Here is a 24,217-nt window from a genome sequence, read left to right on the forward strand (position 1 = left end):
GTGAGAAGCCCCACCAATGCAGCATCTGTTGGCGCTCCTTCTCCTTAAAGGATTACCTTATCAAGCACATGGTGACACACACAGGAGTGAGGGCATACCAGTGCAGCATCTGCAACAAGCGCTTCACCCAGAAGAGCTCGCTCAATGTGCACATGCGCCTCCACCGGGGGGAGAAGTCCTATGAGTGCTACATCTGCAAAAAGAAGTTCTCCCACAAGACCCTCCTGGAGCGACACGTGGCCCTGCACAGTGCCAGTAACGGGACCCCTCCCACGGGCACGGCCCCGGGAGCCCGCGCTGGCCCCCCAGGTGTGGTGGCCTGCACGGAGGGGACCACTTACGTCTGCTCCGTCTGTCCAGCAAAGTTTGACCAAATCGAGCAGTTCAACGACCACATGAGGATGCATGTGTCTGACGGATAAGTAATATCTTTCTCTTTCTTATGAACAAAACAACAAAAAACAAACAACAACAAAAAAAAGCTATGGCACTAGAATTTAAGAAATGTTTTGGTTTCATTTTTACTTTCTTGTTTTTGTTTTTGTTTCGTTTCATTTTGTACTACATGAAGAACTGTTTTTTGCCTGCTGGTACATTACATTTCCGGAGGCTCGGGTGAATAATAGTTTTCCCAGCCTCCCTCGGATGGTGGCCTTAAGGCCTGGTAGTGCTTCAAGGGGTCCACTGGTTGGATCTCTAGCTACTGGCCTCTAAATACAACCCTTCTTTACAAAAAAAAAAATCTTTTTAAAAAAAATTAAAAAAAAATTTTTTTTTTCACTTGTGAAGAGCACTACAAAAATATATACCGAAATCTAAAAGGCCGACTGTCTTTAAGTACACCGCTTGCAGTGTTTCAGTGGACATTTTCACAATTCTGGCCACTTGGACTTCACAGTAACCAGTTAAAACTGTGGAATATCACTTCTGGTTGAAAACCCAGAGGAAAGACCCTGCTGTTTTCCACCTACCACGTTGTCTGATTTCATAAAAGGGCTGTGGCGGTGGGAAGGGGCAGTGGGTTTGGTGATGTGGGAAAGGGGAATGGCAGGCTTCTCCCCCAGATTCCGCTTGGGCCCACACACCCCGGCCCACCTCCTCCATGTCCCCCCTTTCAGCAGAAGCCAGGAAGACTTGGACAAGCATCAAGCAACAGTGGCTATCGTATTTATTCAGTGTCTTTGCTGAGCCACAGCCTCAGCACAATCAAGAGGGACTTTCATGAAAGGCAGGAATGCAGATAAAACAAAGATATCAGAGGTTTGCGCCTATGTTTCTAGGTACAAGAGAAGGATTATTTCCAACAATCTTTGCAAAAAAAAAAACAAAAAAAAAGTGTCAGGATATATTCTTGTGGAAGAGAAAGAGAAATGGAGGGTGGGGGAATAATAAAAAGTTCTTGAGGCTTTTTTAATTCAAAATTTTATAGAGGGGCAAAAGTGACGTTTACCAGATAGAATGCTGATTTTTTTAATATATTTACAACAGTATTTGTGTAAAAAAAAAAACAAAAAAATGAGATTGTTAAAAGTAATTTTTTTTTCCATTTTGGTTTTGCATACACTGCCACCAATCCCTTCTCTTTTATTTTATTTCACACACATATATATATTTTTTGGTAAGTCAAGACTGTTAAGGTTAGCGATACTGCTTCCAGATAGAAAGAATAAAAGGCAATTAAAGTTATATTTGAAAGAGAGGAAGGATATTTTCTTCATATTTTTTTTTATTTTTCTTAATTTTTATTATTGTAAGTGTTGCCTGGGTTGATGAGGGCCTCCGTGGCCGCCCATCCCTGCTGTAATTTGAACTGCTGCTTTGTATTTTGATATGTAGTTCTTGGACTTTTAGCAAGCTTAGGTTGCTCCACTGAATTTTTTTCCCCAACTGATCCACTTAGAATTCTGTTCTTTTTCATGGGAGGGACTTTAACTTTCAGAAACAGATTTCTTGGTTCTCTAAAAGTTCATTGAGATTGAATGATTCTAGAATTTCCGTAGACTTTACTGTTTTCTTTGATGAAACACTAGTAGATTAGAGGTCTTGACAAATGGCTTCTTTCCCTTTGTGGTCAGCCTGGGGGAGGCGCTCACAGAACCCCTGTAGCTCCTCACCCTTCACATCTGCAGAGACCAGTGAGAGCAGAGCCTGTGACAGAGCAGGAAGCCTTGATGCCAAAATTACTTTCTTCCTTTCAGATGTTACCTTCCGACTATTTCCACTGTGGCTGAGAGGGCGAAGTAAGATGATCGTTCTCTATCTGATTTATTAACCCTTGCTTTTTGGAAAGGTTTTCAAGAAAGTAGCACACTTCCCAGATGCCAATATCCATCATTCAAAGGCCACCAATCCATTGCATCGTCCTAGGTGCCACTCTCTCTTCCTAATTGGGATTTCTCTCTTCAGTCCTGATCAAGGTATTATAACAGAGCTTTTTCTATCTATAGACAGTGTCCTGAAGGGATTCCAACCCAACTGTAGGAATTCTTAAACCTAACAAAAATGCCAAAGGTGATTGCATTGCTGGGCATATTTTTAACACACTTAAGGGGGAAATTAAAACTTTAAACAAAGCAGAAACACCAAAATAGAATTGTAAAAGAGAAAAAATAGATTATTTTAGTTTCAAAATTAGTTTGCATTTTACCAATTTTTCTTTTAGCAACTTATTTTCAAAACCTGTGCAGCAAAGGAGAAGTCTTCCAAGGGAAATAGCTCTGTAATGACTGAATTGGTTTTACCCATATATTTTAGACTTTTGGTTAAATGAGATCTTTTCCATAAGTTCTTAGTAGGGTTAGTGCAGCTGGAGTATATGTGAGTGTGATTTGTTCCTGTGTTCTTCATTCAGTAAATATTTTGCTAGAAGTTTTAATGTAGACTTGGATGGTTAATTGACTGTTGCATATCACCATCATGATTTCTAAGAAGAGTACTGCCAAGAACTGTGTGTCCAAATTGGCCTGTTTTAAAAGTTAGTAGAAAACAGATTTTAAAATAAGAAAAAGTCCATTTTTCTCTTGAAAACTTGGCTTTTTAAAATAGCAATGTGTAAGATTCTTGTATTTCCACTTAAAACCAACAGGGGGAGCATTAGTTAACTAACCATGTCATGGAATTGTTTTGATATTTTGAAAACAAGTCATTCAACCCACAAAATAAGAAAGAAAAATTTGACATTAAGAAAAATTTTTTAATCCAGAGGGAAATGACATATTGCTCAGTATACGTTATAAACAAAAGCCAAAAGCCCCATTAAAATGTTTCCAATTATTTGACAATAGCTTTTAAAATAGTGTCCTTATTTATTTAAACCTTAGCAAAATAGACAGAATTCATAATACCTCCAGAAAAGTTTAATTTGGATGCCATTATGAGCCACAGATTTAGCTATCTGCTTCTCAAATTCAAAGGAGACCCATTTGCCTTAATGCTAATTTGCCATGTAAAAAGCTAAGCAATTGGGTTAGAATCCACTTTAGTTATAGAACATGTAGGGGGAAAATTCCAGTTGGGCTTGAAAACCTACTATTCATTTTTTCCTTCAAAGGAAGTATGTCTTTTTTTAACAATGTCAGAGGATCCCTAAAGAATTTTTGGTGAGGTGATGTTATCATTAGGACCGTATGGACCATCCAGGTTTGCATAGCAGTAGACTTTTTCTGCTTGTCATCATGTGTGTCTATTCCTTTCAAACATCTCACAGCCGAAAGTCGTTGACAGATTGTTCTCTGGAGAGAGGAAGAGGCTGGGCTGGAGGGGACAATCTAACCTGGAGGAGCAAGGAGCTTGCTGTGGGGCCATTGCCGCGCGTTCTGGCCTCTGAAAGGGCTGCTTTCCAAACTGACCTGCATTTTAGAAAGTAAGCCATTCATACCTATTTCAAAAGGATAGAGATGCGTCTAGATCATCAATCTTGACTTTTAAATCACAAACATCTTAGGAAATAGGGGAACATATTTTGCTTTGAGAATAGAGGATGAACATGAATCCTTTTATTTTGTGACTTCAAATCCAACAATCTCCTTGCATTTAGAACTTCATACTAGGATTCTATAAGTGCTAGGAAAATTTTTTTCAGTAGCCAGGGGGAAATAAATAGATAAAACGGAAGCAAATGTTCCAGATTTAACACCTCTTAGGATAAGTATGGGATGAGTACAAGAACTGGTATGGAAAATAATATTTCTTAGCTATTTATGATTTTAAAACTGCGTCACCTGAACAAGGGTAAGAAAAATGTCAAAAAGGATTATGTTTCCCAAAGCATTTAGATACAGTTTATGAAGAATAAAATTTACAGGCACTAAAAACTTGGTAGCATCTCAGCATAGTGGACAGTTTCCCCCTGTTAAATGCCAGTATTTTTATCTCCAAGACCCCAAATGTGTAGAATATAGCCCTAAAAAGGAAGGAATTGGAACACCTGGGTCTGATTGAGAAATAAGCCAGGCCAAAACAACAAACAAACAAAAAACCTGAGATAAAACTGTATCAAAATGTGTTTTACTATATGTTTTAATTGAGTTATAAACTTTAGCTCCTAATAAGACTTTCTCTTCCCCAAATTTCCAATGCTCTGAATCTGTTTGTGCCAGGAGAAACTGGTGGATAGTTTCCTGCTTATGTTCCAGCTGCGGGTCATCCCTTCTTCCTGGGCTCTTGGAGGTCATGACAGCTCCTGGCCTTAGAAAGAATGACTTGGATTTGCTCTGTTTAGGAGTCATAGAGCTTTTATTTTGTGTCATCCCAATATTCTACAAGGACCAAGAAAACCCTTTCCCAACCTCTGAGCAGTCAGGGTTTGGGCATTCTGATGTGAACAGAGAAAAGGTTCCCTCTGGGTGATTTGTTTCACATAGTCCTAATGGCTTGAGCTACGTGTACTAGTACTTTCACCCTACAAGCACACCAACAGCATGTGCCCAGCCCATGCCCCAAATCAGTGTTTTCCCTCGGCACAGAAGTTCAAAATGAGGTGTGGTCCTTATAAATCCCTCAGATCCCCAAGAGAACATAATAAAGGTTCATGTTGCTTCCTAGTTGTGGCTCCCATAATGCTCCCAACACCTGTTGCCCTTAGGAAAGGGGGCAATGAAATAGATCTGACCAGGCTTCACACTAGACGTGCCCATTCTGGAACCTTCCTCTGTTGTTATAGATGTTATTTAATGAGTTGGGCCTGGGAGCAAAGGACATGTGAGTCTACAGCAAAGGTATTAGATAACCCATCTGCCTCTGCTACAGCCAGTGTGCTGCTGCAGCAAAAAGAAACACAACGAAGGTGCAACGTAAGAGCAGACACAACCTGAGATGCCCTCGGGATTGAGGAGAATGGGAGAGTGGCCTTTCTGTTGTGACATGACTCTTAAAAGAAATCTCCTGAAAGAATTCTTTAATTTAGGAATGAGTTGAAGTCCTTGGTAATGGAAGCCCTGGGGAAGAGAACAAAAGGATTGCAAAATGTATTCAGCACCCAATAATGCAAAACCAAAAAACGTCCAATCCCAACACGAGGAAGTTTGGCAAGAGGTATTTAGAGAAATCTCTGGGCCTTTCCCTGGGTAGGGTCAAAGCCTTTCTTTTGAGTGATTTCTGGCTCCGAGAAACCTCTTTATTCACTAGAAAAGAACTTTATTTAAATGACTAATTTTGTCCCCCAGAAAAGAAATTTAAAAAAAGAAAAATAGGACACTGAAGACAGGACCATGTGACTTGGTGACAAACAAAAAGAAGGGCACACTAGCATTTCAATAGACTCCCTACTCCATAGAAAAAGCAAAGCAACCCAATGCCTCAAGTCTGCAGTGCCTGAGGAGAGTGCTTGAGCCAGCCGACCAGACCACCAGGCTTCTGGGGCTACACACAACTTCCCACCTGGGATGGCGACAACTCTCTCTCTCTCTCTCTCTGTTTTCACGAAGAAAAGGGCTGTTCTCTTAGGTGCCCAGGAAATATGATTACATGGAGTAATCTTTCAAAAGCAATCTCTATCCTGGTACTTAGGCTGCATATGAAGGCAGAAAAGGGACACAGATGCGCCCTTGCTTTAGAGAAAGAATATCTTCATATTCCCAAGGGCTCTCTGTGTAGAGCTGCCAGTTCTGAACCAGCTTAAGCCTCCCCAGGAGGAGAAGCGGTGGTGACCCAGTAAACATAGACCGTGGAAATTACTAACCAAAGCATCATTTCTAGCACTAGGTATTAAGATGATTAGCCTGACCAAAATACTCCAAAGATTTCTCTAAGCCTCTGAATACTTTTTCTCCTTGGACACTAAATCCATAGTGGTCAGTGGTGTGCATGAACAGATCCCAGAAAATGTCACAGGTTCTTTTTCAGAACTGGGTTGAAACCAGAAACATCATCTTTTCACACCACTGACTGAAACACCTGGATTCCAGGGTTTCTTCAGGCCCAGCCTCCTGTTCCATAAACTGAATACTTTCAGACTAAAATCTAATCTGAAGTGACCTCAGCTAAGGTATTTTCACAAGAAGCCACTTGTAGTAAAGAATTATTTGCCTTAAATCAGAAAGCCCAGGGGAGAGGACAGAAGAGAGAGAAATTGGAAGGGTGTGGAGACATGGACGGTTCTTGGTTTTTAATAGTTGCATTATCACAAAAATGAGCCCTGTTTCTGACTGAAGACTATGTTTGGGGGGAGGCAACAAACTTGTCCGAACTGGCTACTCTCAGGAAGCGGCTGCTATTTCCTATCCTATTTCTGTGACATCGATCTGGGCCACGTGTGAAATAGACATCATCTTATCTAACTAGTGAATTACATAAGACAGGATCACAGGTGTCTAGGATTCCATTTTTAATCATTTTCTTAACGGAGAACAATCTCGGCAAAATATTTCTTTCCTCTTTTTTTCTCAGTTTTAGTGAGCATCTGGTTTATCTGACGGTTCTTTGTTAAATGCAAACTCACAACTTTCAAGTCTTCAATGAAGGAGCCTAATCTGAGATCATAGGGAAAATCTAGCCACAATCATGGGAGTCCTGGGTTTTGAGATACCTAATTAGGGTGCAAAAAGTCCCTACTAGCCCTCTTTCAAATTCAGAGGTTTTCTTCATTCAAAATGCCTCAATGAGGTCCTGATACACCCAAGATACAAAAAAATATTTTTTTTACCTCATAGTAGACATCTGTTTCTACTACCATTGCAACGGAAGTCTGTTACTGCCCAGCAAAATCAGTGCAATTTATATGTAGATTCTAGTAACGAAAGGGACTTAACCCAACCAGCATGTCAGCTGCTGTCCAAAATGTGCAAATAAGTGTACATTATGCATGTACACACCCAGCATGGGATGCTCTCAGCACAGAAGTGTTCCAAATTCATATTCCCCGACGACAAGATGGGTTCTGGAACTTCTAGTCAATCAAGAGTCTCAATGTCTGCTTCTGCTCTCTTGCCTTAATCGGGTGTATCAGTGCCGTCCGCTGCCTGTGGTGAGGCTTTGGGGCATTCTGTAGGAGCCCCAACCATCAGTCATTTCTAGGACCCCCTTCCCTGAAAGCTTGAAGGTACTTGTGTGGAGCAGGGGTGCACTTAACCACCTCTGCACTTCTGTGGGGTTTACTGATGTGTATGTGAACGTGTGTGTTTGTGTGTGTACTTGTAGTCTGGGAGAGAGTGTATGTGACTCCCACGGAGCACACACAGCAGTAGGTCCTGTGCAGAGATTCAGTTGCTTCTCCCCACCGTTGCGCTCCAGACTTGTGGCTCCCTTCCCAGGAAGCAGTCACCTGCCCACTCTGTTGCTTTTTGTAGCGTTTCAGAATTGGGAGAAACAAGGCAGCTTGTTGGATCCACAGCAAACCCACAGTGACAGGCTGTTTTTCTCCAGAAGAAGGTAGAACAGAAGTACTCAACTGGTGAGGAGACGAGAGGGAGCAGCTGTCTGGGGCACCTGCCTGGGCCTGGGAGGAAGGGGCACAGAGGCCATGCAGACAAGGCCCACACAAGTTTGGGCCTAAGCCATCCCAGGTTTTTCCTCTCTGCAACCCAGTGTGTGCACAAACACGCAGCCACTTGTAAGTTTTACTCCCAAACTAAAGCTTCCTAATCCTGTCTGCATCTGCAGGACACCATCAACTGTGTCTCCTGACACCAGTGTGGCCTTTGCCGAAGTCTTTCCAGGAGTGGCTTGTTTACCATGCCTAGCAAACCAATGGACTCTCGGGGGAATAATTTTTGGTAATCGCTAAGAATTGATGGCTCTTGCCTGTCTCAGACATTCAAGTAGGCACTGTTCTGAGTAAATGGGCCTGGCTCTCGGAGCTGGCTTTGAAGGTGGCCTGGAAACAGATTCAATTTCCTTACTCCCATGTCCTGCTTTTATAGGTCGTTTATTCTTTTTTATGACATGTAGATTATTTCTGCTAATTTACAGAATTCAGAGGACATTTTCTTTCCTCTTCTATTTTGGTGACTTTCCCCTCCCCCATTAAGTAAGGCTACTACTTACGGTTGCAATTTTTTCCTTGTTATTATTTTTTAAATGTATATTGTCTTTCTATATTCAAAATAAGTCTGTGACTGTAACCATAGGTATTTCTTTTTACTGGAAGAAAAAGGTGTTTTTTTTAATTAACAGTACTAGTGACTTTGTGGAAGAATATGAGTTACTATTAAAGTATGCTTACTTAAGTACAGTACACTACATTGCAGTATTTCTGAAAGCTAGAACATACACATTATATATAACAACTCTATATTGAAATATATATTACATTATATTCATTTTAACTTTTGAATCTGCCTATGATCATGAGTTGATTGAAATATTATTTCTTTGCATTTATCACCCATCACCAACCTGCCGCAGTTAATCTGGTGCATTTCATAATAATCATTACTGCTCTAGTTTGCTTTTTATATTATCAGCTTCAGTATTGTCTTTACAGGTTTTTAGAATTTTTTTAAGCTCAGACTTAGCAAATGTAGGAAAGTGAAAACTTCTTGTAAAAAAAATTTTTTTTTGGTGTGGCTGATACAAAGAGGTTCATAGTATAAGTGATCTTGTTTCGCTGACCCTCTCAATATCTAAAGAACAAAAGAAAGTGCATATGAATGTATCTGTGATTTTCCCTTCTAGGACTGTCACTGTCTTGTATTTGCTTTTAAAAATATGACCAAGCACCTGCTTACCCTCCATGTGACCTGACCAACAATTACAAGCTGCTTTTCAAAGGGCTGCTCATCTGAAAAGCATCCGGCAGTGAAATGCCTAGTTTTTCCATCTCTTTTTTCAAACATTGATTTTTAAGATTGGTTCTGTACTGACAGCTTCCTGTTTTCAGTATGCTTGCCATTGTTTTAACTAGTCTTTAATGCTTCCCTGGAGGCAGCTTGGCAGTAGAATATTCATTTCCCTAGGAGATTTTTAAAAAAATAAAACCAGAGTTTGAGGAACTTTTCATGACAGAGGCTGATAGAAGTAGAAGTCGGAAAGTTTCACACAGTTTTTTTAGTCTGCAGAATCAATAAAATAAATGGTGGCTCTTGGGTACCTGGCCCTCAGTATCTCCATTTGTCTGTTGAGATGGGGACTTGGTTCCTTCTAATTTAACCAGGCCATCGTGGAAACTTCAGAAATCAGGCATCCTGTCTTCCTAGCAAGAAATATTGTCAAATATTATTTTCAGAAAAAGAGCTTTTTCAGCTTCCCTCAGCTATTTAATCCAATGCCTGGAAAACTTCACAGTTGGATAAACTTTACATCCATCCTGGGTGCCTGAAACCAGCCTCACTCTGCATTCTATATTCAGGACAAAATAAAAACAGCTGTTCACAGTACTCAGCATGAAAGCCCTTCCCACACTGGACCAATAGTAAGGCTTTTTTTTTTTTCAGTGTGAATAACGCCAATTTCTTCCTTTCATCTTCCCCAATACGTTTTTATTTTCAAATCCCATCCTGTTCTGCTGTGCCCCTCCAACAAGTTCGCCCCCACCTTTTTAGCCAGGCTCCCCTCCATGCCCTCTGCTTCTGAAGCCTGGTATCATTAAGGAGCTACCTACTCTAACCACTTTGTAGGGCTAACATTGAGTCTAATAGCAAAATTATTCATCTGCCTCTCCAAATTTTTCAACTAAATATATTTCTACTAGACAAACATGATTGTAAATTAAGAGGGAAGCTGTTCCTTTTCCAATGATCACATAATACCCAAATTATATCAACTTTATTATTTTCTTCACCCTTTCTCTTTATTTCTTGGTTCTCTTTAAGACTGCTTTAAATTACCTCTTCATGTTATTACCACCCCCGGAACTCTAATAATTAGGACCCCTGCGTGCCCATTTCCCTTCCTTGCCCCAACCCCATTGTGGATGTCCTTCTTTAAGCTGTAGGTGTTTTAAGAGCATTGACGTGAGCTCATCCACTTGAGACTGGCAGGCAGAGTGAAGCAAGTCTACACTGTACTTTCTCATTCTAAAAGTTATCAATATTCTTTGGAGAGTGGGAGGACCTGACTCACAGTTTTAAATGTCATCTGCACTAGCTGAGGTCATTAATTCCTCTCACCTTCACATTTGGCCAAAGATAAAAATATTTTCTGGTGTGTTGTTTTTTTTCTTTAAATACCACAGTGTTCAAATTCCTGATATGAGTAGACTATCTCTGAGGGAGGAAAAAAAAATGTTAACTGTTTCATTACCTGCCAAGTGACTTATTACCAGATATTAGATTTACAGAAATCGAGCAAAAGGGGTGACATTTCAAAGTAATTTTGGCAACTGCTCAAGCCTTAAATGAGCTCTTCTGAAACAAGTAAAGCCACTGCCATTCAAACACATTGTAGGAGACAATCAGGAAGAATTTTTGTCATGTGTTATCTTTTGGAGAAACATGATTATTAATTTATTTACAGTTTTAAGCGGTAATTTACTAAGAAATTAAAAGATTCAAAAAGTTTCTAAAGTATTTTACAACCAGCTATTTTTTAAACATAAATTTAATATATGTTTAAATAAAATAAGGCTGACTAGATACTTGAAGGACCATGTAATACACACCCCAGTTCCTGAACAGTCACCATATAATTTGGTCATCGTACTAGATCTCATGTCAGTGAGTTACAATTGCCTGGTCGCTGGAGCATTGCCCAAAGGACTGCTGCTGTTCAGGACCTGCCCCTGTACAGGATGCTTAGAATGCGATCCTAACAGCAGCTCCAACACAGTGTTTCCTGACTCCCAGTCCAACACTCTTCCCATGACGCTACGTTGCCTCTCTGCTCTTATGTAGACAAATTCTGTGACATTTAAAGTGTTGCCTGGTTTTTGGTGCACAGGGGTGCATTCTTTCCTTGTTTTACCCATTGACAAACAGAATCCACATCTAATAGCAGAAGTGGAGTCACCTGCCCACTCAAATTGGACTTGAGGCTTAACTCAGCATTTTTCTTAATCAAACCAGTGTGTAACATCAGCTCACACCACAGAGAGCAATGCAATAATGAGAAGGTTCAAAAGCTTCCCAAGTCGCATATCTAGTAGGAAACCAACCTTTCCTAAAGCGAGGAGGTATGGAGCTTAGGACCGTGACCCTCACTGGGCATGTTTCCCAAAAGGTCCTCTCTTCTTCTTTTGTCCATTCTGACCCCTGCGTCTTTTCTTTTTAAGTGCTCTGCATGTAAAGTGCTCATCTCCCCAAGCACTGGCTTCTAGCACCCTAAATACTATCATTTAAAGTATAATGTGGAGCAGGGGGGTCTGGTTCTGAGAGGTGTCAGGTGGTCCAGGTAACGAGAAAGGTTTCTCCAGGAGGCCCTCTTCACATTGTTCCTTCCAGTCCCCCAAAAGAGTTCCAACCCTGACACCGGGGCTTCTCACCACAATCTGCATTAGTCTAGACTCTGGACCCTAGAGTAATGTCTAAATTCTGTTTCATGTTCTAGAGACTCCAGGGCGTGGATTTCTTACTGCTTACGAGCCTCCTGCTTTTCTAAGCTGACCCCTGCCAGGAGCACCAATAGCCCTCACAGTATCTACTGCAGCAAAATCATGGTCAGGAATATTACAAAATGTATTTGGGAGGATAGGAAGGGATTTCTTTCTGTCTTCCCCCATTAAAAGCTTGCTTCCTTCCCCAAACCCCACCACAATGCGTTTCAGAGAGTCTGCATTTCATTTTACTGATCTGTAGTTTTAGTATTTTACCAGTATAGCTTAGGAAATGTTCTGAGATTGAGGCTGGTAGCAAACCAGTTTATTTTCTGCACTGGACTTTAGGGCACGTGTGACAGGTGCAATTCCTTCAAAGAAAGTGAAACTAACATAGTCAAGCCAAGGGATGATACTTTTACACATTAAAACAGTTGTCTGCTATCTATAAACCTTGATTGAAGCATAATTATTGTTTTTTTAGAAACCTGAAACTGGAGGGATGTGTATTTTCATAAAGCTTGTTTGTTAATTTATTTGTTTCCCTTTATTTCTTTCTTCTCAAGATAGTAAGAGATTTTTGATTCTTTAACTTGGTGGCGTAGGCAGCAGTCAGATACCTGCGGGCCCTGCCACCTCCTTTCCCTCTAAGAATGAAAAGCCTTCCATCTGCCAGTGAGGAGTCTTTCTCATGAAAACCTTCTCTTCCTTTTCTAGTAGCACTTGAGAGCCTTGTGGGAGAAATTGTCTCTGCACCTTGAGAATAGAATAGTTAAAACGATTCCCTGAGAAAGAAACCCCATTTAACCTAAACTGATAGGTCTTGGGCCAAAGAATAGGAGTTGATTGCAGGTGAAAGTCATGTATTTTACACTACAAATCCTTATTGTCCCCTCAAATGTTAGAAATGCAGCTGGGAATAAGTTAATTTAATGAAAATTCTCATTGGGTATTTCTTATCGCTATCTAGTGATGGATACCCAGGAAAGGAAAAGAACAAGAAAGGGTGCTACTAAAAAGCTAAAATCCATTGATCTATCGATTTCTAAAATTGTTCAGATTTCTTTTCTGCTCATTTCAAATATGTATGTGCTCCTGAGGTCTTCAATGGAGAAACACCCACTTCTCCGCTGTTTCTCATCTCCCCACCAGTGCCGGGGGCGGCGGCCACAGGGCCCACACCTCACCACCCAGACCCGCCGCCACACCAGAAGGAGAAGCCAAACTAGAAACTTTTTTAAAAAGGGAATTGTAGTGTTTCGTTTGAAAGCATACTGCTTTCAACTCAATCCAATTTGCAGATAGCCTGACAGCCTTTTTATAACCTGCCTTTTGTGCTATAATTTGCATTCTTAGCTCTTTAAAATAATCGCAATTAAGTGAACAGAGGAAAGGCAAGAGGGAAACAGGACGATGTGATGAGACAAATCTGACACAGTTCTGGGTCCCAAAGCTGGTTCTCAGGGTCACCAGAAAGTTAGCACCACCCACCCTTTGCCACTCTTGCCCATCTCTCACCATTACAGTCCCAAGACTTAGTAAGATACCCTCACTTCTTTGTCATTTAAGTCTTGATACTATCAAACCCCTCTGGAGACATTGTAGACACCTGTGACTGCTCTGAGATCTGACCTGCTCTCCAGGGCATATGCAGAGAGAGGACTGAAAATAAATAATGGTTCAAATTTGGTTCCAGATTTAGACATACTCTAAAGTGCTCTGTGGCTGTGCACTGCCAGGAGTTCATAAGCCTGGTTACTCTGCTCCTGCTCCCCTTGGGACGAACTGATTTGGAACCATCTGTGTGTCGCCTTGTAGGAGAAAATGGTCTAGGGCGTTGTCAGCACGGACACTCCTTCCGTAGTCCCACTGATTTGAACCTCACTTCTCCTGAGGGGCCTATTAAGATATGAATTAAGGCTAACTTTCCTGTATCTTAATATTAAATTTGTTTTTTGCACTATTGCTGAAAGAATTGTGCTCTTCAGAGTACATGAAAGCACAGTCAGTCAAAGGCAAACAAAGGCAAAGAGTTGATGGACTCAAGAAAATCTAACTTTATGTTTTAAAGTAATTTGAGTGTATTGAACCCACTATGCCAAATACCCTTGCTTCTATAATCTATTCTGAACTACATGGTGATTCTCCTGAGACTTCCAGCGTGCGTGTGTAGGTACGAGCAGACAAGCAGATTTACCTTCAGAGAGTGGGGAGCCAGACAAACTGAAAGGCTTATTCCTGAGGATTATCAAATGCCAAGCATTTCTCCAGAATCACTCAATACTGTCCTATCCCAAACTAATGCCAGACTAATACCAAGCGAGAAGTACGCCCCATTAGATATCCTACTATGAATGTTTTTTCTTACAGAATAATACAATAAGAGGTACAATGCAGACTCTTAATAATTCACTTTTATATTTAGTAGTTAGACTTTTTGTGTGAGTGTGTCATTGACCTATTTGTACCAACTTTCAACCTATCATCCTGAGAGGGGCCTTGAGAATTTTTGTGTATGTGTATTTAGATCTGTATTTTGTGTGTATTCAGAAAAAATAGTGAGTATTCAGAAAAAATAAGAGAAGAATGAGGCGAGGGAGATGGTGGTCAGTGTAAGGAAGTGTGTGTTCCTAGCGTCCCTGTTTCTGTGAGGTAAGGCGCGGCTGTCTGCAGCCTCGGGGCGTAGCTGATTGCACTATTCAGAAACAAGCGCTCATCGCTGTTAAATTTAGGACCGTGTTTTGAGAGACAGGAAAGCTTTATCTTTTCTTGTACCCACTCCCTTTAGCATCAGAGCCATTTGACATGATGAAAACCTTTCAATAAAAACCACTACTGACCTGTGCATTAAATAGTTATTTCCCTCTTCTAAATACTACCCCAGTTTCTACTCCCCGATTACCCTTTGTTTCCTGCTGATTGGCTTAACATTTTACAGAATAATACATAGGTGCATGTGAATTGTTTCTCTCCCTTGAGCTGAAACAAACAGGGGCAACAAAAGAGATGACTCACCGAAGTGTGAGGCAGAGACTGAATTTCTCACTTTGTGGCACTGGTAACCTTTGTAGAGCTGTGTAGGGTTGAGCTTGGGTTTGTAATAGGGCTTTTTTTTTTTTTTTTTTTCACTAAATATGACTGCACTGCATTGCACTACTGAAATGTATTTACTTGTTTGGGAGAGAGTGTGTGAGGTATGACAAAGAAAGAAACAAGTTATGAAACTAGAAGCATCATAAAAATAGAGGGTTATTTCCATCATGCTTGGTGGTAGCAGGGTTGGTGAAAATCTGTACAATCTGCCAATCCTTAATCAGGCTTAGAAACTGCCATGTGGATAGGATCTGTTTTCATATCATAAAGAAGTTGGATTAGTGGAGTAAACTTAGGATGTTTAAGGAGAAGTTTGGCCAATGTCATCTCCAACTAAGCTTTCAGTAAGCGTTGCAATGGTAAGGAAGCCAACCGAGGTGCTGTGAGCGCCCCTGCTCTGCCCGGCATCACTGAGGCCTGTGCCCATGCACATCTCCCTGCCACAGAGGCAGTGTCCCCCTTTCAAAAAACACACAACCATTTCCAGAGTAGAGATGTATTTTCAGCTGGAGCATGCTTTCCCATCCATGGGTGAAACCTAGATCAGGCTAACCAAAGAAGGAGGCCATGGGTGTGATGACAGTAAGGGAACAGTGCAATAACCACTGAGAACCATGAGGTGAAAGGCTTATTTTGAAACATGCTGGCCCACTTTGACACTGGAGGAAGGGATGGAGGACAAAACAGAACCTACTTTCTAACTGCTCTGTCGTAGACTGTCCTTTATTAAGCAGAAGACCTTAACAGTGCCTAAAAGTTGAGTTTTGAAGTTATTGGGGGGGGGGGTTAATTTTTAATTGGATCTTCTTTTATTGCCTTGTTTAATCTTAGATGGAATTAGAGTTTATGGCTCTGTAGTGTCTATTAATAAAAGAATCTTACACCACAAGCAATATTGAAGATGCTGAAGGCTTCCCAGATCCAAAGTGACAGCTTTGAAGGTTCTGGTTCAGTGAGAAAGGATCACAACCCATCTAAATGGCTAATGTTGGATTTCTCTGAACACTATCCTATATGGGGATATTATTTGGGATACTCTCTGTCCTAAGATTACCACATTGACACCTATCTCTCTCTCCTCCTTAGGATCTATCCAAGTCTACTATTCCAAGATTTTAAAAAATATGTAAGGAAGCTGTCAGCCTTGCTAGTCAGAAAAACTCTATTTAGAGCTTTCAGAACTAACATAACCAAACCCTTAAGCACTTAAAGCATTATTTCCATTTTAAATAAGAATCTCTAAATTCAGAGCTCTATACAGGTACTTAGTACCTGTATAGAGCTGGGTAGGCACCAAAAGGACATTGACTGCACCAAACCAAAGTGATAGAAAGAAATAATTGACCTTTTAAAATATATTCACATTGACTGACCTAGGATACTTCTCTGGAGGCTTTGGGAAAACACCTTCTCCCTTGACACTCACATACCCGCTGCAGTTTTGTCACCAAAGATTTTAATCTCTAGAGCCTGACTTCCTCTCTCCCAGACAAAAGTAATACAAGGAGCTCAAGAGATACGCCTTGGGTGGTCAAGGGATGGCATTGTGGTTTTCATTCTGTTCACAGTGATATTTACAGGAGATTTGTTCTCAGAGGAGCTGCTGAACTATCTTTAAGACTTAGGGTTTGGCCAGAGGTTTAAGAAATAGTAAAATACTTAACAATAGTACCTGACACTGTAAACTAGTCTTTATATGAGTCATGACCTGGAGACTGATGGAGAGAAAGAAATTTCCATGGAAGAGTGAGCTCAATCATTTCAGAACCAAGCAAGGGTCATTGGTAAAATGTGGGGTCACATGGACACAGAGCAGATCAGTGCTCTGTGTGTCCAGAGCCAACAGCAGTGGCCAGTGTGGGGGTCAGATAGCGGGGTAATGAATTAGAGTAATGAAAAAGCCACAGGCTGGGCTTCACCGTGGTTGCCAGAGTGGTTGAAAATGTCCAGGCCCATGACAAGGGCCGTGCTTAGGCTGAGCTGTTGTGATAGTGCCTTTCTTGTTGCAGTGAGTACCGTGTCAATAATTGGTTCAGTTACACCTTTCTGGATCATTGACCACCCCCTCCCCCCCCCCCCCCCCCCCCAGTCTTCGGAGGAGGTCTGAAGGAATAGTGTTCACTTGGGATGAAGGGATAGGATATTGCTCCTGGAATGCTGTCATTTGATGATATTTGCACTAGATTCTAAACTCTAAACTGGAGCAACTGAATGAGAGAAAGACCAAGGATGGTTTGAAGTGCAAAGAAACCAAAAGCAGTATTTTCTGACTGATGCCATTTCTTTTTCTTCTTCCTTTTTTTCTGAAAGAAAAACTTCATACTTGTTGATTGCCGAGCTCAACTCTTACCAGTTCTTTTCCTTCATATTCTTTTTGCTACACTGGAACCTCAGTGTGCATTTACCATCAGGTGGGAATGGTCACTGCAGCTTTGCATCCCTCCTCTGCCTCCTCAAGGCCTGGGACATGGGAGTGGGGACCCTCCGGAGGCACCCAGCCCTTCGGAAGGCCAGAAAGCATAGGTGTCATACTGAGAGCTGAGATGACAGACGTTTGCTCAGAGGACATTGGGGCCTGTAGCTAATCCTAAAGGATGCTCAGAAAGAGAAAGAAAACCATGTGTTGAAGAAAACAAATAGAGGTGGAGGTGGAGGTGGTGCCCAAAGTTTGCCTATTGCAACTCTCTCTTCTCTTTCCCATCTCACTGCCATGTGCTCTCTATCAGAATTATGTTTCATCTCATGTATTTTATGTTACCAAAAGAACTGCTTGGTTCCTTGGTTTCTCTATCAGTGGGCTGGGAACTCCTCCAAAATTAAAAACAGATACCATCAGCTGCTCCCCCGTGGCCTACCAGTTTCTCAGATGCTGTCCACCTGGTCTTGGCCAGTCAGCTAAGATAACATGGAAGCTCTGGCTGGTTCAACCACCTGTCCGCTTTATTTTTGTTTTGTTTCCATTTCCGTTGGAATTTTGAGTGGTCCTATGGAAAGGTGGAAATCATGGGGAAGGTTTGGAGGCTGCAATTCTAGGGCATAGCTTGTCAGGAGTTTATGGTCCAAAATATATCTTTCTATATTTTCAGTTTAATCTGTTTCCCTGATTATAATTTCTATTATATTTGTGGTTATTTTTATAAGGCTAGAGTACATTTGCTATGTCTATTTGAGTACTTTTTTTCTATTTCCCCCATATGGATGCAGTACCAACCTGTTCATGAAATACCTTTTTATTATATTATTAATATGTAATTCTACTGTAGACCAAAAATATAAAAACAAATTTGTCCATTTTAAAGATATAAAGAACTAGTGAGTTAAAGATTAAGAATTGAAGGAAAAGACAGAAGAGCAGTGGTTAACTATGTTGAGTTAGAAATCTAAGAGTAGCCTTACCTATTTTTTAACCAGTGCTTGCCAATCATACCATAGTTGAGATTATATAGTCTTGGCTCCTTCATTCTTATGTTCTATAATTCTTGTTTGTCTGTTTGTTTTTCTTTTATATAATTGAGGTTGCACATCATGCTATTTTTGGAAATGCCTGATTTTATTATATTGTACTTTTATCAGTCATTTTCTTTAGAAGGATGGGGGGAAAGTTTTATTTCTTCTTTTAATTTAAAATTTGTTTAATGCACTGGAAATAAAATTGGACACATTTCACTGTTTAAAAAATCAGAAACAAAACAAAACAAAAACCACAAAGAAAAAACCAGCAATCTAATAAGCGGGGAAAAGCTATGAAAAAAATCAATTTATACACACAATGAATACACATACAAAATGAGAAATACCACACAAAAGTGAAATACCATCAAATAAGAAAAATATATCATTTAAGCTACATTGCTGAAAATATAAAAGAAACCCCAGGTTCAATGGGGATAGGGAAAACAGAGCATTCCTTTGAGGTCTGAGATCTTGTCATTGTTCCAATTAATGCCCAACCAGGTGAAATGTGGGAGAGGCAACTATGGAAGAAGTCACCCAGCCTTCCTCATACCACTGGAGCTCTTCATCACCTTGTATCCCATGCTCGAGCTCCATTTTGAGAAAGAGAAAAAAGAAGAAAAAAAAAAGACATGATATGGTTGAGAAAGTGGCTTGTATAGAGGTATGTGTACCATACATGTGGATAGAGCTTAGTCCTCTGCCCACGTACTACCTCACGTGATTCTTTTCTCCGTGAGGATTTACAGCGGATAGATTGGCAACATGGGAGCCTGTAAATGACTCCTAGGACATCAGTTATTGCTAAACAATCTCTTGATCTGGCTTCTCCAGCAGCCCAGGTACCAGCACGGCCAGTCCGCCCGTACACGTGCACAGTAGTGGAAAGGCAGAGAGAGTTTTCCTAGCCAACTGGCTGGACCATTTGTTCCATGTTTGCTGGGTTTTTCTGGTTTTGTTTTGTTTTAGAGTAGGGGTGGAGTGGATGTAACTTTACAATCCTAATACAGTAATTGTTTTGCATCTTCCATGTTTTATGCAAAAACAGACATTTAAATCAATAAACAATTGTGCCCTAGACTGAAAGTTAATGTTTAGGAAAGGAAAAAAAATTGTTGGAATTTTTTCTACATTTTTTTGTGAAGAATCTTTTTTGGAAAGGAAGGATACATATTTTTGTTGTGTAATATTTTCTATTTTTGAATGCATTTTATTGGTACAAGACTGTTTTTTTGGTGAAGACATTATTTAAAAAAAAAAAAAGAAAAAAACTAATCGAAAAGTTTGCCCTTAAGGATATGCTGCAGTTTTGAGGTTAAAAAAAATAACTGATTCAAGATGCGTGTTAAAAGTTGGGATTATATTGTTGTTTTTTGTAATTGTTACAAGAAGAAGTTTGTACCCACTGCTGTTTATTTTGTTTCAGATAAGTAAGTAAAGGGATTGTTCTTGTTTTATTCTTTTTTTAGAGAAAAAAAAGCTATTTATGAAATGTCAAAAACACTGGACTGTGAGTTTAAGTGTGGAAGCATTTACCACCCTGTGTCTTCGACCAATTATGGGAACCCTTTTCTCTTCCCCCCGCCTTAGCCTTGCCAAATGAGAAAAAATATAACATCAATCAGATGATCGAAGCCTCTGAAGCCCTGCTTTAACTTTTATGGTTTGAATATGTCGGAAAACCAAAGTTAAATTTGTTTCTGAAATCCCACTGTCCGTAGCCCTTTTTGTGTGATGCAGCCAGCTGCCTCTGCCTCTCGGTCTTGGACCAGTGCCTTCTTCAGGCCTGGGGCCAACTCTGACGCCAAGAGAGGCACAAAGGTGGTGAGCCTGCGAGCTGAGGTCCCATGAAGCAAATGTGAATGGGACTTCAACCTCTCAGTGGGCAACCACGCTTTCCGGTCCTGGGGCCAGGCTGCTGAGAGCACGCTGCTTACGGTGCCTGAGGAGAGAGCTTCTAGCCTGTCAGACCCTCTCCTGTTACCATCGCTCTGCTCTCCGGAGTGGCTTTGCCTTTCCAGCACCCACATTCCCCGGATGGGGTTGGGAGAAGAGGGGTTCCGCTGAAAGGAGAGACTCTGGGTGCTGGCAAGGCAGCCTGCCCCGGGGAAGGAGGTGCGAAGGACCGTCCTGCACAAGGATCCTGCCGGCTCCTCTTGGGTTCTGTGAGCCCATCCATCTGCTCACTGGGAAGGTGGAGGGGCAGAGGGCCCTGAGGCTGTTCAATAGCTTTTCCATATTTTTTCAACATTGAAAAAATAATTTTTAAAAACTGTGATTTTTTTTTTTTTAATCATTTGGCTGGAGGGAAGGGAAAAGGGGAACACCAAAAGCGGTAACATGATTAACTGGAGATATGTAACTGGGGGCACTTTCTAGACCAAGACAAATGAATTCCATTCTGGACCTTAAAGCAGCCAAAATCTTGAGACTGTCAATGACAGAAAGCTGAAGAGAGGCCTCCTTCCCCCCTTTCTCCTTTCTTCTCTGCCTCAGAACCCCCTTTCCTCTTCCTCCTTCCCCAGCCTCCTCGGGACGACTGCCCCAGCAGCCCCCGGACTCCTATGTCGTGTGTCTGCACTCGTGTTCACACTCACACACACACACACACACACACACACACACACTCACACACACACACATACACACTCGAACTTGCAAAATGCCACTTTTCTGGGACCGAATAAAATCATGTGCCTTCATTTTTTCCTTTTATAGGTAGATGAATCTCTTCCTTTTTACAGTGTTTAAAAACAAATAGGGGAGGTTGAAGTGTTAGTGGAGAACTCGGGCATCATCTGGGAAGTAATTTTTTTTAGCACATTCCCCCTAAATATTGATCGCAAACATGTTCACGAGGCTCTTTGGACATTGAGAACATGACATAACTAGATACCTGACAGCCCAAACCCTTTAGATCTCAAAGCAGTTCCTGAAAATTCTATTTCATGGACTTCTTTGATTTTTATCAAAAATGAGGTGAGCAATGGCAAGCAGCCTTGTTCTCCCGATCTGGTGCTTTTGTGTGTGGCATGGGGTGGGCGTGGGGGGCGTGGGTGTGTTTAGACAAAGGGTGCATTCCTACAGATCTCTGGTGCTGAAGGGCCTCCAGTTCCTTTCAGAGACCGCATTTGACACATTTAAGTCACACAAATGAGTGGTATCACATGCAATATTTTAATGGAACCATGGGAGAGGCTCTTTGAAATGGGTTTTTTGCATCTTTTGTAACATTTTGATTTCTCTGGTGCCTTATTCCTTCTCAATGCTGGCACTCACATACCCACAGGGAACTGACAGGAAGTCAGCCTTGGGAGTGGGGACGCATGGGCGATGCTTGAACGTGCGGGCACATGGGGAGGCTGGCGTCAGTGGGTGGGCAGGGGACTCCGTGGCGTCTCTCAGCTGGAGCCAAGCAGGAACTGCACAAATCCGTACAAAGTTCATTCTGACCGTGAACATCCCGCAGACTCATCCTTCCTCGTCTGAGCTTTCCTTCCTTCTCCCTCTTCTGTCTCCGCCTTCTCCTAAAGGTGCTGCTGCTGCTGCTAAGGTGCCCAGAGTCCAGAATGCCCAGTAATCACTCAGGCTCAAGCCTGGCACTGCCACATCAGCCCCTGGCTCGACCAGACCCAGGTTCTCTTGCTTGGGGCTGAGAACCGTCAGATTTTTCTCATCAAAAATGTTTTCCAAGGAATCAGTGAATTACAGTGATTCTGCATTGAAAATGCACTTTAAAAAAACAAATGGAAGCTCCATCCTGTTTGAAATAGGCAGAGGGAGCAGAGGAAAGATACACATGTGCTAGTGTGGGAACCCAGTTCAGTTTATCTCCAGTTGAAACAATATACACTATATGATGTATAAATGTATACACACTTCCTGTATCTCCATATATACAGTGTATATATTATACATGTATAGGTGTGTATATGTGACATATACACACAACCAATCCAGATGCTCATCACAAATCCAGATGCTACACAAACAGCAGCAGAGGAAACAAGGTTGGACTCTTGCAACAGATCACAAAAAATAAAAACAGCTCTTTGCAATGACTTTGGTCATTTCTGTATGTTCACGAGGAATGGATTGTAACAAAGAAAAAAAGGAACAGTGTTAGTGAAAGAGGAAAAATGGGCGAGACCATCTTGATCCAATGGGAATGCAGTAATGTTCTATACCATTTCATCTGTTCTTTCTTTTAGTCATATTGATTTGATTTCCGTTTTTGGCTATTAAATACATTTTTAAGCTCAAGTGACCCACAACAAACTGAGTAAATCAACTACAGTGAAAGCCCTTTTCAATGGAAGATGTCAGAAATCTCAAAACCATTGGCCTGGCTCAGAACTACCATGTGCAAATCAGTCAGTACTCTCAATGTTTGAAATAAAAACTGAAAAAAAGAAAAAACTTTTTTGAAGCACCTTACTGTGGCCATCCATTCGAGGAGTGGGTGCCACTTTTTTCTTTGAGCACCTTATTGACGTGTTTTGCTATCTGCTGTCTTTCTGTTACCTGTTGGCTGAATGGCTAGCTGTTAACACTCACATGTGCACAGACCGGACGTCTGGGCAGGTGTGTTCTCAATGAAGTTTACTGTGGTGACTGCTGAAAGGCGAACCCATTTCCTGATGTTCCCGCCACAGTGTTGTGATAAGATTCTAAGAGACCCTATTTCCTGCACAGAAATGTTTCTTATCACATTGTATCTTCATATGGAAAGGAATATGGTCCCTTTTTTGCAATTGCTACTGTACACATGCGCACGCACACACACATGCATAAACATATCCATTCATCCAAGTGGTATTTTCAATGTCTGTGTGGGTGTCACTGTTTATGCAGTTTCTATTTCCCAGTGAATTTTGAGGGGAGGGCAACTTTTTAAACCAGATTGTCTTTTCAGACTGAAGACCTGGGAATTGGGGAAGAGTTTGGAAAGAGGGAAAAGCAAGGAAAAAGAGAGCTTTATGTTAGAATAACTTCCCAAGAGGAACCGGGGCTCAATGGCTGCAGAGACACTAGCCTCCTATCTTTGCAGGTGGGCATGGAACACTGCTTGTATCAATCTGTGTACCGTACAAACCCATGGACACACACACACACATCCATCCATCCGTATATACGTGGTGTGGGATGAGCAGGTCAATAGTTTTGAGAGGGAGTTTGTTCCTTTTTTTTTTCTTCATTATACTCTTAAATTGTTGTCAGTTATCAAACAAACAAAAAAATTGTTTTTCAAAAACCTTGCATACGCCTTTTCTATCAAGTGCTTTAAAATATAGACTAAATACACACATCCTGCCAGTTTTTTCTTACAGTGACAGTATCCTTACCTGCCATTTAATATTAGCCTCGTATTTTTCTCACGTATATTTACCTGTGACTTGTATTTGTTATTTAAACAGGAAAAAAAAAACATTCAAAAAAAGAAAAATTAACTGTAGCGCTTCATTATACTATTATATTATTATTGTGACATTTTGGAATACTGTGAAGTTTTATCTCTTGCATATACTTTATACGGAAGTATTACGCCTTAAAAATACGAAAATAAATTTTACAAGGTTTCTGTTTTGTGTGGAAGAGTAATTGATGTTGCTAAGAATGATGTTTGTTTTTTGGGGTTTTTGTTGTTTTTTTTAAATGTTACCAGCACTTTTTTTGTAAGTTTCACTTTCCGAGGTATTGTACAAGTTCACACTGTTTGTGAAGTTTGAATATGAAGGAATAATTAAAAAAAAACAAAAAACTCTT

The 24,217-nt window shown here is 40.9% G+C and overlaps 1 protein-coding gene across 28 annotated transcripts in view; it reads left to right on the forward strand.

Annotated features, from left to right (window-relative positions):
- Positions 1–24,217, forward strand: part of ZBTB20 (zinc finger and BTB domain containing 20) — an 899,572-nt gene extending 875,355 nt beyond the window's left edge. For all 28 annotated transcript variants that reach the window (XM_079767021.1, XM_079767031.1, XM_079767032.1 and 25 more), the window contains one exon: positions 1–24,217. In XM_079767021.1, coding sequence (XP_079623147.1) covers positions 1–422 — 422 coding nt within the window. In that variant the 3' untranslated portion in view covers positions 423–24,217.

The sequence above is a fragment of the Cnephaeus nilssonii genome (assembly GCF_951640355.1).
Source record: "Cnephaeus nilssonii genome assembly, chromosome: 3".
Classification (NCBI taxonomy): Eukaryota; Metazoa; Chordata; class Mammalia; order Chiroptera; family Vespertilionidae; genus Cnephaeus; species Cnephaeus nilssonii.